The following is a 15,944-nucleotide window of genomic DNA, read 5'->3' as shown; positions in this document are numbered from 1 at the left end:
TAGAGTTCTTACCCTCATGATTGAATGAATTATTCAAAATTTTCAAAAGTAATGTAAGCATATATTGGTAATTTAAAATTTGTGAATGCTTCATTAGAAAAGTATGAAGTATACGATAAATATTAAATTATTTGCAAGCCATAATATTTTCCACTAATTTCTCACTTCAATATAAGTGTTTCAAATAAATATTCAATGTGTTACCCTGGGAAGTAGGATACTTCTGTTTCTATTAACTATTGTATTTTATCAAAAGCTATACACCAAGAGAATGCAACAATTCTTGCCATAAAATATTATTGGTCTTAGCTTTGGAAATCGAATGTTGGTAATAATGTAAGAAAATGGTATCACTCTTTGCTTTGGGAATTGGATATTTGTAATAATGTATTTCAACCTAAACCATCGACACTCCAACACTCAAATTCCATTATGGCATTTGTGGGTCACTTCCTATAGAGCTCATTTTGTTGTTAATACGCCATCATATATTTTTAATTATTTATCCATTCTAAGCACTTCACTATGTATTCTAAATTGTATTAGGCAATGTCTAATGTGAATAAGATTAACTTATCACTTAAACACTACTTATGCAAAAGCAACACATTACATCAAATCAAATCCATCATCAAACTATATCAACATGAGTATCCAAGGAGTATCAAGTCCAAGCACAAGATCTATACAATAGTTGGCCTAGTTTTGATTTGTGTTGGACCCCAAATTTAAACCACAAAGGGATGGAAGTTGTAACATGCATCTAGCACTTGTTACCACTATTTATTTACCACATACTCATCCTTTTATTTATGAATTCTTTGAAAATCTTCATTGTAAGTTGAAGAATACAAATATTGGTAATGCATTTTGTTTGTCTCATAGCTTCAGAGCTTAATTTCCCTTGATATAGATTTCATTAGCACCATCTCCTTGAAGAACTTCATTTATGGACAATGCAATCAATCCATAATTCTCTATAATGCAATCTATCAATAATCTTCCACAAAGTAAAAGCATCAAAAAAATCAAGAAAAACGTTAGAGCACTATGTATCTATCATTAGAAAATAGTTAGCAAATTTACTAGTTTTGTCCTTGACTCATCAATAATTTACTAGTAACATAGCAAGATGATTGTTCCACCAATACACTATAGAATATTTTCCCATTATCTTGCAACATAGAAGTTATTTAATGTACCAAAAAAATGCAACATACGATAACACCTACCTACTTGAGGTTAATAAAACATATTGAAATAGGTAGTATTTGTGTTGAAACTTACGCCAACTAATTTTTATGTTCAATGTTATTGATTACTTTGGAAAATACTATTGTATTATATTTCAATATCCAAGTTTCATGACTATGGACTTTAATTGCCTCTCTAGAATGATGACATTGTTCAATGTTCAAAATCTACTTGTAATTGCTAAAGAGATAGCCCTTGTTATTATATTTGTATTTAAATTTCCTTGTCTTTAGTATTTCCTTTTATTATTTCAGTGATTTCTTATTGAATCATGAGAATAGAGAATGGCAACTCATACTTCTATACTCAGGTAACACCTTTTAAATTCTACTCAAACTTCCTTGTCTTTAGCAGTTGGTATTATATTTCATTGTCTTCCTACTGGATCGTGTGAAGAAAGAACAGAAAAACATGCTTTATCCAACATTACTCACTCGTTTAATATTTCTCTATTCCATTCTATATTCAGGTAAGACCTTGCAAGACCAAACAAAGTTATTTCCTTGTTTAAAATTTTGTATTTCCTTCTATACTTGTATAAGACCTTTCACGACCAACCCCAGCTCAAATTAGACATTCGGGGACCAATTTAGAAAGATCTGACCCTACCTGAGATGGAAAATTTGTTATGTTATAATTAATTATTTCTTACAACAATTACACTGCTTCTAGATAACATTGTTATTGGATATATTATTGAAGTGGTTCTCCAAAACTACATTTATCGCCCATCCATTCTTGGAACACGCTTCTGAAGCCACCAGAAATTTCACAGCAAAATATGTCCACCAAAATATTCTGTAACATTGTTACTATCTTGAAATCAGATATGCATAGCCTTCAAAAGTTTTGCAGAAATTCCTCACTTTGATAAAACACCGGTAATCCATATAGCATATCAACCTGGAATCAGAGACCTGCTCACCTTAATAGCTTCTCAAAGATCATAGGAACATACTCTGCTAGAAGAAAATTAGTACTCTTTTAAACGCAACCAATGTCTTCCATTCTCCTTTGGCCCAATCCGACTTGCACATGGAGCTTTTATGAAATAGAAGTTCAAAAGAGAGCAGTTCACTACATCATTTCATCCCAGTAACAAGTTCACGTAGCTCCACTGCATTAGAGACTGCATAACCACAATAGTCATTGTTAAAGTATGCAAACACATCCAGTCCTTGAGCAAGCTGCTTCTGGATCCATGACGCATGTTCCTGAAGCTGCTCAGTATTGTAGCAGTGCTGGTAATTTTTTCCATGAAAACGTAGATAGATCCAATCCGCAGTCACAACCTGACTTCCATTAAATCGTTCATGTTACAAATCTGATAAAGAATGTCACCTAACAAAAATAACAGTATTTATCCTATGATAACCAAAGCAGATGCAGCCTGCAATCAGGACTCGATTTCTCTAAGCAACATTGTTTTAACATTAACCTCTATAAAATGAATGCCAAGTAATAACTGTTATCTGGACCTGTGGATGTACGCATGAGATATCTTCATGATCATGTATACAAAGTGAAGCATTATAAGCTCGAAGTAATGCATAAACATCCTCACAGAACCATCTTCTATCTCTGAATTCAACAACCCAACGATATTCTTTTGGGGCAGATTGCAAAAAATCTCCCAGGCGCTCCACATTCACATCAAACTTGGGAGGAAGCTGAAACAACTAGTAATAAGTTAATAGACACATCGACTTGACAAGAGCCATCATCATGTCAAGAATTATTCTGCATCTTTGAGCAGGATTTTGATCGCTTTCATAATTAGGAAAGATTTTATTGATCATTTGTGAATAGCATAAAGGAAGACATTATTCCTGGCCAGAAATTGAAACTAGAAAACAATCATGTTGGATTGAAATTGAAAAAACATGCTTTTTCAGCAACAGCATTGTAGAGAATTATAGAACCTGCACAAGGATTGGTCCAATGAGATGTTTCCCTAATCTCGCAGAACGATCAATGAAGAGAGAAATTGGTTGATCGGGGTCCTTCAGGCGCTTTAGGTGTGTCCCAAACCTGAAGTTCAAATCCAATGTATAGAAGGGCTCGAAAATTTATTATTTCTGTGATAAGGATCTTCGAACTACCTAAAAGTAAACTGCGGCTACATGATCATCAGACAGATCAGATATGTACTCCTAAAATCCAAACAACTATAACCTCACAGAATGAAATTGAATAATTTAAAAAAGGGCTCAAACAGCCATTGTTTTCTTAAAATGTTGTGTTTGTTTAAGAGCATTTTCAGCCAATTTCAAACAAAGAAAAAACAGATTTGTCCAGACAAATTGAAAAGACCTGCTAAACTTCAATGCATAGCAGAAGCCTTCTGGAGCCTGATCCCGCCAAGATTCAAATACTTCATGAGAAGGGAGACGATAAAATGTATTGTTGATCTCCACTGTGTCAAATATCTGTGTATAATGTTCAAACCATTTCTTTTGCGGCATCCCTTCTGGATAAACTACACCTTTCCAATGCTTATAAATATAACCTGATGTCCCAACTCGAAACATACCTGAGCTCTTAGACTGCTGCACTAGTGATATCTCCTGTTTCACTCTAATAGTACAATCATTTTCTGCAGCATTTTTATCTTTCTCAACTTTCACCATGGAAGAAGTCCTCTGAAGAACTATGGAAAGAACAAGAACACGATCAGTTTAATGATATATTAAATTTTCATTTTGTTCCAAAGACCCAAAAAAAAAACAAAGTTGCAGTAGAGAGGAAAGAATATCACACAAGTATATACGTAAGAAAAGAAGGTCAAACCCAAAGCTGTTTAATAAGTCAAATGTTTGATAGAATTTTATCATGTTATCATTACTCCAGTCCCCAAGTCCAACACAATAGGGCCAGACTCCTATCGTGCTATTCCATGATGAAATTCCTTGGAAATTGTAACTAGGTTTGGTCTTCATAACTAAGTGAAGAAGAAAATTTATTTAATAAAAGAAAATCAAATTGTAATATGTCCCATTTGGACTTGTAAAAGAAAAAGAAATTTAAAATTTTCTTGTAATATGTCCAAGCAGCCAAGTCGGCCCTCCCAGTTGAACAGGTCGGCTCTGATGAAGAGGCACCTCTTTGGTCGTGTGAGAAACACTATATATTGGCTAGTGTGCTCCTCCATTTGTGAACAAGTTTGGACATCTTCTGTGGTGGTTGTCTGTGATAGAATACGATCTTCTATGGTGGTTTTTTGTGAGGAAATGCGAGCTTCTGTGATGTTTTTCTGAAGTGGAATGCGAGCTTCTGTGATGATTCTCTATGATGGAAAGCGAGCTCCTGTGGTGGATCCCTGTAATGACATGCAAGCACTTGCAGACCTATCTCTGTGATGGCATACAAACTCGGTGATGTAGCTCTATGATGACCTATGAAGGACTCTAGGGACAGACCCATCTCTGTGATGTAGCTCTATGATGACCTATGAAAGGACTCTATGGACAGACCCATCTCTGTGATGGCATACAAACTCTTTGATGTAGGCTCTATGATGACCTATGAAGGACTCTATGGACAGACCCATGGACAAACCTATGAAGGACAATATGAAAGCAGATGCTGTCTGGTTGAAGGGATGACTTGGCACTTGGGACAGTGGTTATATGACTTGGATTTCTCTTGATTCTACAAGGAAGGGATTGGTGGGTTTTCCCCCTTGATGGGGTTTTGCACTGGCTTGGAGCCTAATCTCTGGTGTCATTTGTCTCTTGTTTTATTTTCTTGCATTTTAATGGTAATTGCTTGATGAAGAAGAAGATTAATAAACTAAGAAGAATCATAATAATGCTCACAAGTAATTATCATGTTAAGGAATTCACTTTTCACTGGAATTCCAGCAGCGTAAACTCCCTGTCTTGGAAGGTAAATGGTGAATTTGGAGCAACATTAGATCAAACTGAATAAAAAATGTTTCCATGGTGAAGCTAGACCAAGATTCCAGTCAAAACTCGAATATTCTCACTCAATTAGAGCAGTTAAGATCTCCTAACACTTAACGATTTCAATGAAAAAGCTTACCCCTTCATAGATTCAATAATAAATGTGACTTAGTACTCTAGACGTCCAAGTTTATATTCTCCAGTCAAGAAATTCCCTTGGCCTCATTGATGTGTAGTTCCAAGAGCAAGGATATTACTTGTGATTTAGGACTAGCTATAAGCATAGATCCATCTTAACTACAGATCTAATGAGCACCAAGAGGGATCAAAAGAACTTGAAATGCAAAATTCTTGGTTCTTCAAAAATCCCAAGTTAAGATGGATCTATGCCAGTGTGAGTGTGCATGTGTGTATCAAAGTTATCACATTTGGACTCGGCAAAGACTTGGTTGGCCTAGGACATGGAAAGACTCAGTGACGTGGAAAAGATTGGCAAAGATTTGGGAAAGATTCAGCAAATCCAAAAAAATAAATCAAAATATTATCTGGGTGAGGCTAATGAGTCTTGGCCAAGTCTTGTTGAGTCACAAGATTCAAGCTGAGAATAAGGCAAGTACTCAGCGCAGCTAAAAATTGACAAGACTCATGAGTCTCAGCCAAGTCAAACTATATTGGTTCGTATTAATTAATGCTTGGTATTAACTTTTTACATTTTCCTTTTACATTACAAATTTTATTTTTTGGTATATTTGATTTATAAGCACAAATGTTACAATTCTTATCCATGCTAGGCAATTACTATTTTGACCCTGCCACCTACACCTACCTACAAGTTAGTGAGAAAAGTCTTCAACCTCACAAGGTGTGGTTGGTGGCAGGGAACTCAGAGAAGGGGTTGTCACACTAATCCCGACTCTCTCCATTTGAGCTATCTCCTAGGTTCGCTAAGGGGGTGGTCCCTAATGAAAGTTAAGTTAAAAGATGTGCGTTTCTAGGAGAGTGTTTTAGTGAAAATGGATTACTTTTAAGGATTTATGAGCAAATATTAAATGAACTTGAAATAACAATGCCAATCACTAATATGACAAAAACCATAAAACCGGTGCCTTATAAGGAATTCGCTCAACAATTTAAAGATATATTTGCTCAAAGTAAAATGCAATGCTCTCAAAAGATAAAGCAAAATAACCTTAAAATGTAAACAAAAATTGTTAGCACAAGATATGTAAGATACAAAATGTTTTTGAGGTAATCAACTTTATAAATCAAAACATGTGAAACATATTTGTCAAAACCCAAGAATTAATAATTAACTTGGAAATTTAAAAGAAATGAGTGCTAAACCAAGACATCAATATGCAATTAGACTTGAAGCATGAAAATAAAGCACTTGTTTGAAAGGATTACAATACTTGCTTTTGGAATAGACTTTGCATATGAAAACTCAAACCATCAAGAGACAAGTAAAGTAAATGTAATGGAAAGTGCTCTTGGTTAATTTTATTAATTATTTCTACAACAAGATTACAATTTAACTCTTCAATCCTCAGACCTCACCCCCGCCCAAAGATTTGGATCTCACAGTGAGGAGTCAATAGAGGAGTAGAGAATCCCTAAGATGTCTACTTCAACTAACTTATGTTGGAAGTGAAATTTTAATGAGACTTGGGGCCTTCCTATACTAAAATGCCTAGATGAAATGCAAATGAATGCTACATGCAAATTCTTCAAAGAGATTGATTTGCAATGCTTTAAAATGAAATAGTGTTCAACATAAGTTGCAATTATAACTTCATTTGGAGGAATAAAATTAGCTTACAAGTGTTGCATGCGTCTAATCATGAATTAAAATGATACAACTAATTTTCTTGAAAGTAAAATTTGTTACAAATAGACAATGACAATAAATTTCTCCAATATTCAAGATAACAATGTAGCATAAAAATGAAGCATGTATTCAAGTGCTCATGAAACTATTTACCAAGGTAAATGGAAACGAATCAAAGTTTGTTAAGAATATAAAATGCTTGCATGTAAAAGATGAATTGCCCAAAATAAAGTGTAAGCTTGTAGCTTCAAACAACAATGAGATAGAAAATGCAAAGCTTAAATGAAATTGTAACAAACTTTAACTTAATGAAATGGGATAGTGAGGTTTTGTTAATTCCCAATAAAAGCATGCATGTAAGTTAATGAATTATGAAAGCTTATACCATGCAAATGTCAATCCACCCAAAAGAAGCCTCCCTCTAAATGGGGAGATAGGATACCATGGGAAAATCCCAAAGCTCCCACAAACAAATTAGATCTTTTATTAATATTACAATGAGAAGAGAGCCCTTCAAAGTCCTCAACTAAACTTCAAGGAGAGTCTTCACAATAATTTCTTGAAACTTGGACACTAGACCTCCTTTCTTGAGAAAGTAATGACAAGATTTCACAAAACTTATGCAAGGGAAACAAGGTGAAAGTTTCCTCCAAATGCCCACGGCTCAGAGAGGAAAATGGGCAGCCCTCCAGTGCACTCAATTTGGTCAAAATAAACCTCAAAAGGGCTCACGACATCCTTGGAAATCGAACTCCCAACACTTGCCAAAGGTCCTGCAAACACTTGTTAGATGTTGTGGGAGATAGCTCTTCAATATCTGCCACACAAGAGTTAGCAAACAATCCAAACAATCATTGCAAAATAAGTTAAGTATTAGTGAAAAATCAACAAGATAAAATGTATATGTACAATTATAATTTACAAAAGGCTAAGCTAAAGAGTGAGAGTAAACTCTCGTCTTTGCTTAGCCATCTTCAAGCAAATGAAAGAAATGAAGTACAATGTTTTTTAAAAGAGATTGAAATTTAGAAGTGTTTGGCTTGTGTACAAGCTATGTGCCAAAACCCCTACAAAACCACTTTGTAAGATAAGACTATGAAGGCTCAAAGAACAAATGAGAACTCCTTTAAGAATGTATCAAGAGTGGGTTGGTCTCTCCAAAGACTTCCCCTCACGCTTGATTTTGTGATCCCAACAAGATGTTCCCTCTACAAAACTTCAATCAAGAATTAGTTCCATATAGATTTAGCAATAAACAATGATAAGAAACTCTAGAGATTTATTTAAAACCAACTAGAGCATTTTATACCTAGAGCATACTTCTAAATCAAATGTCAATGCAAAATAGCTATACATTAACAAATCTACAAGAGCATATGGAAACAAATTAGATCAAAGCACGAGTAAAAAGAATTATACCAATGATCAACAATTCATCACACTCCCAAAGGAGGAACACCTCATGAATGAAACCCCAAAGTCTTTATTGATATTTTTGAAAGTGTACAAGGCACCAGCGCTTCCGCAAGCACAATAGCTAGTAACAATATGATACAAATGAGAGCTCAAGGCTCTATTATATAGAACTATGGGAGTCAATCCCAATGTAGAAGTGATTAAAAAAGTGGCATGAGGTGACAATCCCAAAGAGAAATTAGAATTTGTTGAATGTAGCTCCAATGCCAAGTGTAAAAATCGAATTTTGGCAAGTGGACATCATTTTCTTCTTCCCTTATGTGTCAAATTCAAATTTTATGATAGAATGACAAGTGTATATGGGTGGTAACCCATGCGAGGACAATTTCCCACAAAAATCTCCACCAAATATTCTCCCAAATCCTCCCAAATGTGCATTAGCTTCACAAATTCGAATTTTCAAGTAAGCGGCGTTCTCATTTAATGCTAAAAATTCAATTTTATTTGAACACATGTCCTTTCTTTTATTTTAGGAGTCCACATCACCTTGGGACTTCACTTTTAACTCCCCCATAATTTTCCACCTCATTTCCACAACATTTAGCATGTGTGTATTTATTTTTCTCCATTTATTTAATTTATGGCTTAATTAATTGCCAAATTTCCCACTAAACTTAGGAAAAGTGGGTTTTGAGGATTCAAAACACATTTTTAACCCCTCAAAGTGTGTCATATTATAAATTTGAGGGTGAGAGGTGTAAATTTCATTACTCATACCCCATACAACTTATCGATACATCACTTATTACATTACAAATACAGTTTTATTAGCAATTTCCGCAGTGCGGAAAATCTAAAAATTTAAAAAATGACTACCTAGACCTAACCAAATTCCACGAACTTTTTTGTATGATCTAGTATGGTAATATACATAGGCTCTAGACACTAAGATGTGTTAGGTGTTCAACCTTCAAACCATCACCCCGGCTTTGGGGTAAAAAGTGAGTGAAAAAACCCAGAAAATTATCTACCTCTGAAAAAGAAGGGATAATTAACCAGATAAAAAAGCACTCCAAGGTGTACTCGTTTGTTGATTGAGTTCCAACATCCTAAGCCTGTGGCCCTGTTACATACTCAAAACTCATTATTACTAGTATCACTTATTACAATTCCCTGCAGGGTGTGGAATCTGGGTACAAGAAAGATGATGAGCAAATAGCAGTAGAGTTTAGAAAACTTTGTTGACTGATGATATATGATGGTACAAGTGTCCTCTAGATCATCCTTGGACATGGAGTCTTCATATAATCATCAGGTGCCACTCCAGTGGTCAACATTTAGCTCCATATGGGGATGCATGCTAGATACAACGTGATAGTGTGCAAGAACCTGGAATTTGCATCCATCGACAAAAGACCTATATCAACAGTATCCATTCCAAATATCATCAAATGAAATCAAGTACAGAAATGAAGAAGTGGAAATTTATTCTAAGAGCATAAATGATAATTTATTCTTTAAATAAAACTAATTAAACAAAAATGACAAGGGATAAGGTTAGAAATATGATACAAAAAATGCCCCATAGCATCAAATGTCCTTAATGAAGTTCATGCTGAGAACCTGCTTACTTTCAAGCATATCCAAGGGCTGCTTTTCTGATGTGCCCTATCCAATCCTGAATACTTGAGGACTTTGATCAATCCCAACACTGTGTTGTACATGGCCATCAGATTTACCAAATCCTTCCCACTTTTTTATTTTCTTCTTAATAGATTGTAATGTTGATGTTGAGGTGATCAAAGTAGACCTTTATGTCTGAGTTTGAAGATGCTCTGATGGAAAATTCAAAGTATCCAATACTTCTTTGACTTGCCTTTGTCTTTTCTACTTATGCTCTGACATGGGTGATGTATCAATCTCATAAGTATAAACCTGATTCTCCTCAGTTTCCTTGTTATCCAAGTCTCCATCAATTAGCCATTTTTCAATGGAGTAAATGACCTCCTCATAATGAGATGAAGATTGCTTCAGTGGATCAGGAGGTTTATGATTTGTTTCTTTGTTCTTTTCCCATTCGTCATTTAACCTAAGTTGGAATTTGTGTACCTGTAATCTTTCCATTTCATCCAACCTATTATGAAAAGTGACTAGATTAGCCTTCATAACACTTGTTTCCTTGGCATGATTTGTTTCCATGGCGTTGATTAATTGCACTTGTTTTTCTTCCATGGCGAGCAACCTGTTTTGAATAGAAATCATCTGATTAGAATGATTGACTTCCATGGACTTTACTTCTTGTGCATGATTTACCTCCATTGTCTTAATGAGTTGAACTTGGTTGCGTTGCATATCCTTAATCATTTGAGTCAACCCCTTGATGAGATCCTGTTAAAATTAGCAACTAGGGCCAAACTCCATGTGGGTCTTCTTATTCATGGTAGCTGATATTTTCCTTGGATTCCTCTCGTCGAGAGGTGTAGGATTGATCTAAAGATCATCCAACTCTGACATGTATTCATGGAGATATGAATTTAATTGTGTTATGGGACAGTTCGTCAAGGTCGGCCAGCAACCAAATTGCCCCCTCTTGTGTTCAACATTTTAGTATAAAAAGAGGTGGCTTGCTACTCATTTGGACACACACTCTTCTTGTGATTTCTTCCTCCCACTTGTCTTTGGGTTTTGGTGGAAGGAGGAGTCACTAAGAGAATACGCTACCCTAGAGGGTTTGCCCTAACTCTAGACATCTAAAGAAAGTCTATACGCTGCCCTAAGAGGAGATGCCCTAACCCTACTTACAGTCAAAAGGAGAAAGCTCTACGATGTCTTATATGCAGCCAAGATAAGGGTCTCCTAGCAGCAAGGAGGGAGTTTCTACATGCCACTCAACGCTATCCAAAAGAAGTCTAAACGTTGTCAAGGAAACATGCACTAACCGCAGTCATGAAGGAGACTTAGGGAGGCTCCTTCGTTGTCCAAAGAGGGCTTCTATAATGCAGAAAGGAGAGATGTTTATGTAACCTAGGACGCATTCAATAAGGGGTTTATCTACAGCATAAGGAGACATTACATTGTCCTAAGGAGAGCCCTAACTATTGTCATATGTTACCCTAGCCACAGTCCTAAGGATGAGCTAAGACGCAAAGGGGGAGGCCTTAACCAGCAGGGTGTGAAGGTCTAATCCGTTGTTCTAAAGAGCCCTAATTGTTGACCCTTATACACAGTCAATGTTGATCAATGGTTGTCATTGATGTCAACCCAAGCAACACCAGGGGCTACCCCGATCTTGCAAGGGCATTTTGACTTGACAACTTACTCTATTTTGAGTCAAGGATCTTCTAGATGGATTCTACTCGTCGAGATGTTTCCGTTGTTATATGGCACACCAAGTAATTTTTCACGGTTTGAGAGATATTCATGTTTGAAGTTAGTAACCCCAGTTAGTGGGCTAAAACCATATGGGTTGTGGCATGGCATTCAAAATTGGTTGTGGTCATTGAATAGTTAATAATTAATAAATATTTTTTGCCCCTAAAATCCCTCCAACATTCACTTGTTGAGGACCCTCTCAACTCAATACATTCATATAAATAATGACCCTCATATCCTCCTCTAGTATGGATTTCGTGGCTTCAAACAAATCATCGTGGAATTTTCACTATAACTTTTTTTCTGCGAAGATTCAGAAGCTAAAATTAAAACCCATTTGAGCTGAGATCTTGATGAACCTCGTGACCAAATTTCAGATCTTGGTTCGTTATATTTTCGGAGATACGATCTGAGGAAGTTAGGGTTTTTGCAGGCTTTCGAATTCCATGTCAAACATGTGACGTTGGGAAAATCATCATAACTTTCTCTCTTAGCATTGGATTCAACTTTTGTAAATAGCCACAGAAAGAAGACGGGTTGTAGTTTGTTGAGTAGCGTTTTCAGGGCCGAAGCTCGCAACAGTGACATGTGGCACTTCGTACAAGTTCACTCTACTAAACTAGTCTATAATCAGGTCATCATGGGAGATTGGGCATTACTTTTTCTTGAAGAATCCAATCTTGATCAGACCTGTGGGGTTGGAAAGAGGACTCAGAGGGCTCCCACAAAATGAAATTTCAGACCCTAGAGATCCAAAATTACATAGATACAATAGATTCAATATCGATCTCCTAGAAAGCAAGAAAAAGCATGCATTCAAGGATCACTACAGTAAGGACCACACATCAACAGTCAAGGGTAAGTCTCCTACAGCAAGGTATGTATGATTAGTGTTTACATTTGAAATACGAGTATCATCTCTGGCATATGTTTTTGCAGGACAACGTAAGTACATAGGTGGTCTCGGTTATATCTCTATGTCTCTATATGTCACAGTTAGTTTTGATACCACATTTCAGATGCCCTATTCTTGATGCTACACCAAGTTTGCTAAATCTATATGATGTTGTAAGTTCATGTTACTTGTCTTGTCATAGTTGATGGAATGGTCTCTGTTGTTGTACTTAGAACTTGGTCCATCACAAGTCTAGGGTCTGTCATCAGTTTTTATTGTATATATCTTTAGGTCAATTTTGGATATAGTCTTGCATAGAGTCCAGGCCTATATCAAGAGTGGGAGTCTTTGTCTACTGCTACAACAAATCAACAACAAAAGTGATAGGCACACTTCAGTTACGCATTGTAATTTTAATTTGTATTTATTCATTATTATGCACTTACATGTGTTTTGCAGGTAGAGGTAAGTTGAAGGGTAATTTTTTTTTTGGGGGGGGATTGGTTTCGCTGGGCAAATTTTGCATGCGGGTGGAAGAAGATTTAAGTACAACTTCAAACAAGAATTCAAGAGCAGAAGTATCAAATCAATGGAAGCATTGCAACAGGACATCCTTTGAAGACATGACAACCATCCATATATTGTGAAGAAGTGTCAAGGCCAAGAGTCATCATTGTAAAGTTGTAAAAGAGTCATTTGTAAAAGTGTCATCATTGGAAGAGTCATTATTGTAAAATAGTCAATCTGCCTAGAGTCGTAAAGGCATTATTGGGAGATATAGGAGTCTCTGTTGGGATGATGTCATGGTTGTGTTGCAGGTCATAGTGTGATTGGTGTTCAGTCAAGTACAAGAAAATCATTGTAAATCATATTGTATCGTGGATCATTGTGCCTGGTACGGGAGTCCACACTCTTGTCTCATTTCAATCATTATAGGGTGGTAGGGAGGTGCTAGGCTAGTGCATGAAGTTGCCTACAGGTTGGAGCTTGTGAACACTTTAGGGTGGTAGGTTGGTCTAAGATGTTGGGGCATCCATTCAGTTGACTACTGAAGAAAGCAGGGCATTGGGGCATCCTTCCAGTGGGAGTTGGAGAAGAATGTTTTTCTAGAATTCTAGGAAGTTGTTGCTTTCATTTCAGTTGGGGCTAAATATTAAAAGAATTTATTAGAAAAGTGTTCGATGGTTTTTGACCCGGAGGGGGTTTTTCACCTAAAATTCTTGTGTCTACTGTGTTCTTTTATTTACAGTTATTATTGCATAAACATTAATAATAATTGAATATTAACTAATGCTCTGAAAAGATGTAAAAGTGTTAATTGCTAAGGAATACTGATTCACCCCCCCTATCAGTATTTACAACAATTGGTATCACAGCGAGGTTCCTTCAATAACAGCTTAACTGCTGGAAGTCAGTTTTCAGAGCATAGTGATGGGAAAGTCAAAAAAGCAGGTTACAAGGATTTCAAAGGAAGGTACAACTACAACAAAATCTGAAGAACGTGAGTATTGTGTACCAACCCATGATTTTAATGCAGATAATCATTGGATATGGGAATCCAGGATGGCAGTACATTTGCAGGCACATGGAGTATGGGAATCAATTGTTTCTGGAAACACATCTACCGAAGAAGCTAAAAGGTACAATTCAAAGGCCATGAATGTAATTTTGAATGTTTTGTCAAATTCTATGAAAACAAAAGTTGGTCAATGTTCAACAGCTAAAGATCTTTGGGAAAAGCTTCATAATCTCTATTCAACAGAGCAATCAAGTCAAGATGTTATTGGAAATTCGAATCCTTCTAATTATGATGAATAAATGGGAGAAATGAGTAAAACGTGATCAAGGTGATAAAGGAACTCAAAAGTCAAAAGGAAAAGACAAGACTTTTGGAAGCAGAATTGAAGACAGCAAAAGAACTCATTAAAGAAATTGAAGAGTCTGAGAAGATGATTAGTAGTCTTAGAACTCAATTGGAAGAAATCAAGAATACAGTGACACAAGACCTCTAGAGAGAAGTCCAAAAGAAGCAACAAGAACTCGACACAATGTTTGCAGAGATTAGCAGGATCACACAACAGATGCAGGAAGCAGAAATTGAAAGGAAGGAATCTGATCAAAGATACATATCCGTTGTTGACCAAAAGCAAAAGGAATTAGAAACATCTTCAGTAGAAATAAACAGGCTCAAGATTGAAAATGAGAAGCAGAAGGAACAGATACAAGTTCTCAATAGAGAAGTAGAGAAGACCACTCTTCTCAAGCTACAAGTTGAGGAGGCAGAAAAAAGAAGGAAGATCTTGCTCAAAAGCAAGAAGAACTTGATGCAACCCGTGATGAGATCAACAAACTCAAGGGATCGCAAAAAGAACACTTACAAGATAAGACAAATGAAGAAGCAAAAATGAAGGCAATTAAAGATGGTAAAGCTCTAGTTGATGAAGGTACAAGCTCCACATCTTCACATGATGATTCTAAGAAGGAAGTTGATCAAAGTGAAAATCCAAAGAAGAATGTTGCAACTCCAAAGAACAAGACCAAAGCAATCAAGAACAAAGGACCACAACAAACTACAACACCGCCTCCAAAGAAGAATGAAAAATCTTTCAAGTACAACTATCAAGGACCATCGCATCCAAATGAACCATTCAGGTACGCACATTTATTTAATGGTTATGTCTTTTTATGTGCTAAATATGGACATATGGCTAAGGATTGTGAAGTTTTTTACAGGTACAATCATTATCTGCAAAACCCTAGAAGCAAGTTGGCAGGATTACAAGACCGGTTCCACGATGATTTTGTCAGAAGAGAATACGTGCTAGATGGGCCAAACATTGAATGTTTAATATGCCATAACTATGGCCATAGCGCTCGCGGCTGCAGATATCAGATGGAATCTCTTATGGACAACATTGAATGCTTCAAGTGTCATAACTATGGGCACATGTCTCGAGATTGCAAGAATAAGAAGGTCTAGAAAAGGAAATAGGTACAGGAAGACAAAGCAGATAAAAAGGTTTGAGCAGTTATGCTTTCAGGATTTGTAAAAGAAAAAGGTCATGAGGAATTAACAGTTGCTTCAAATAATGACTCAAGTCAGGATGGGTCGTTAAGTGACTCACTATTTGAACAATCTGGCTTGTTGACTCCTTAATGTTTGTAGAGGAGGAGTCTATGCAGTAGTATATGGCACAAGTCTACGATTGACAGGAAGGTAGTTTGAACAAGATGGCAGTTTCATTACAAGTTCAGGGGGAGCAAAACAGTTGAA

General features: G+C 36.2%; 1 protein-coding gene across 2 annotated transcripts in view; it reads right to left on the bottom strand.

Annotated features, from left to right (window-relative positions):
- Nucleotides 1–1,869: 1,869 nt before the first annotated feature.
- LOC149179437 (uncharacterized) overlaps nt 1,870–15,944 on the bottom strand; it is a 63,790-nt gene continuing 49,715 nt past the window's right edge. For both annotated transcript variants that reach the window (XM_089420660.1, XM_089420661.1), the window contains 4 exons: nt 3,568–3,904; nt 3,177–3,285; nt 2,733–2,924; nt 1,870–2,546 (listed from right to left, as the gene is read on the bottom strand). In XM_089420660.1, the coding sequence (XP_089276786.1) occupies nt 2,337–2,546; nt 2,733–2,924; nt 3,177–3,285; nt 3,568–3,904 (848 nt within the window). In that variant the 3' untranslated portion in view covers nt 1,870–2,336. The remainder of the gene's footprint in view (nt 2,547–2,732; nt 2,925–3,176; nt 3,286–3,567; nt 3,905–15,944) is intronic.

The sequence above is a fragment of the Pinus tabuliformis genome, chromosome 4_1 (genome assembly GCF_031772625.1).
Source record: "Pinus tabuliformis cultivar Carrire ecotype Pingquan chromosome 4_1, CPIR1, whole genome shotgun sequence".
Taxonomy (NCBI): Eukaryota; Viridiplantae; Streptophyta; class Pinopsida; order Pinales; family Pinaceae; genus Pinus; species Pinus tabuliformis.
This window is presented reverse-complemented; position numbering and strand designations above follow the sequence as displayed.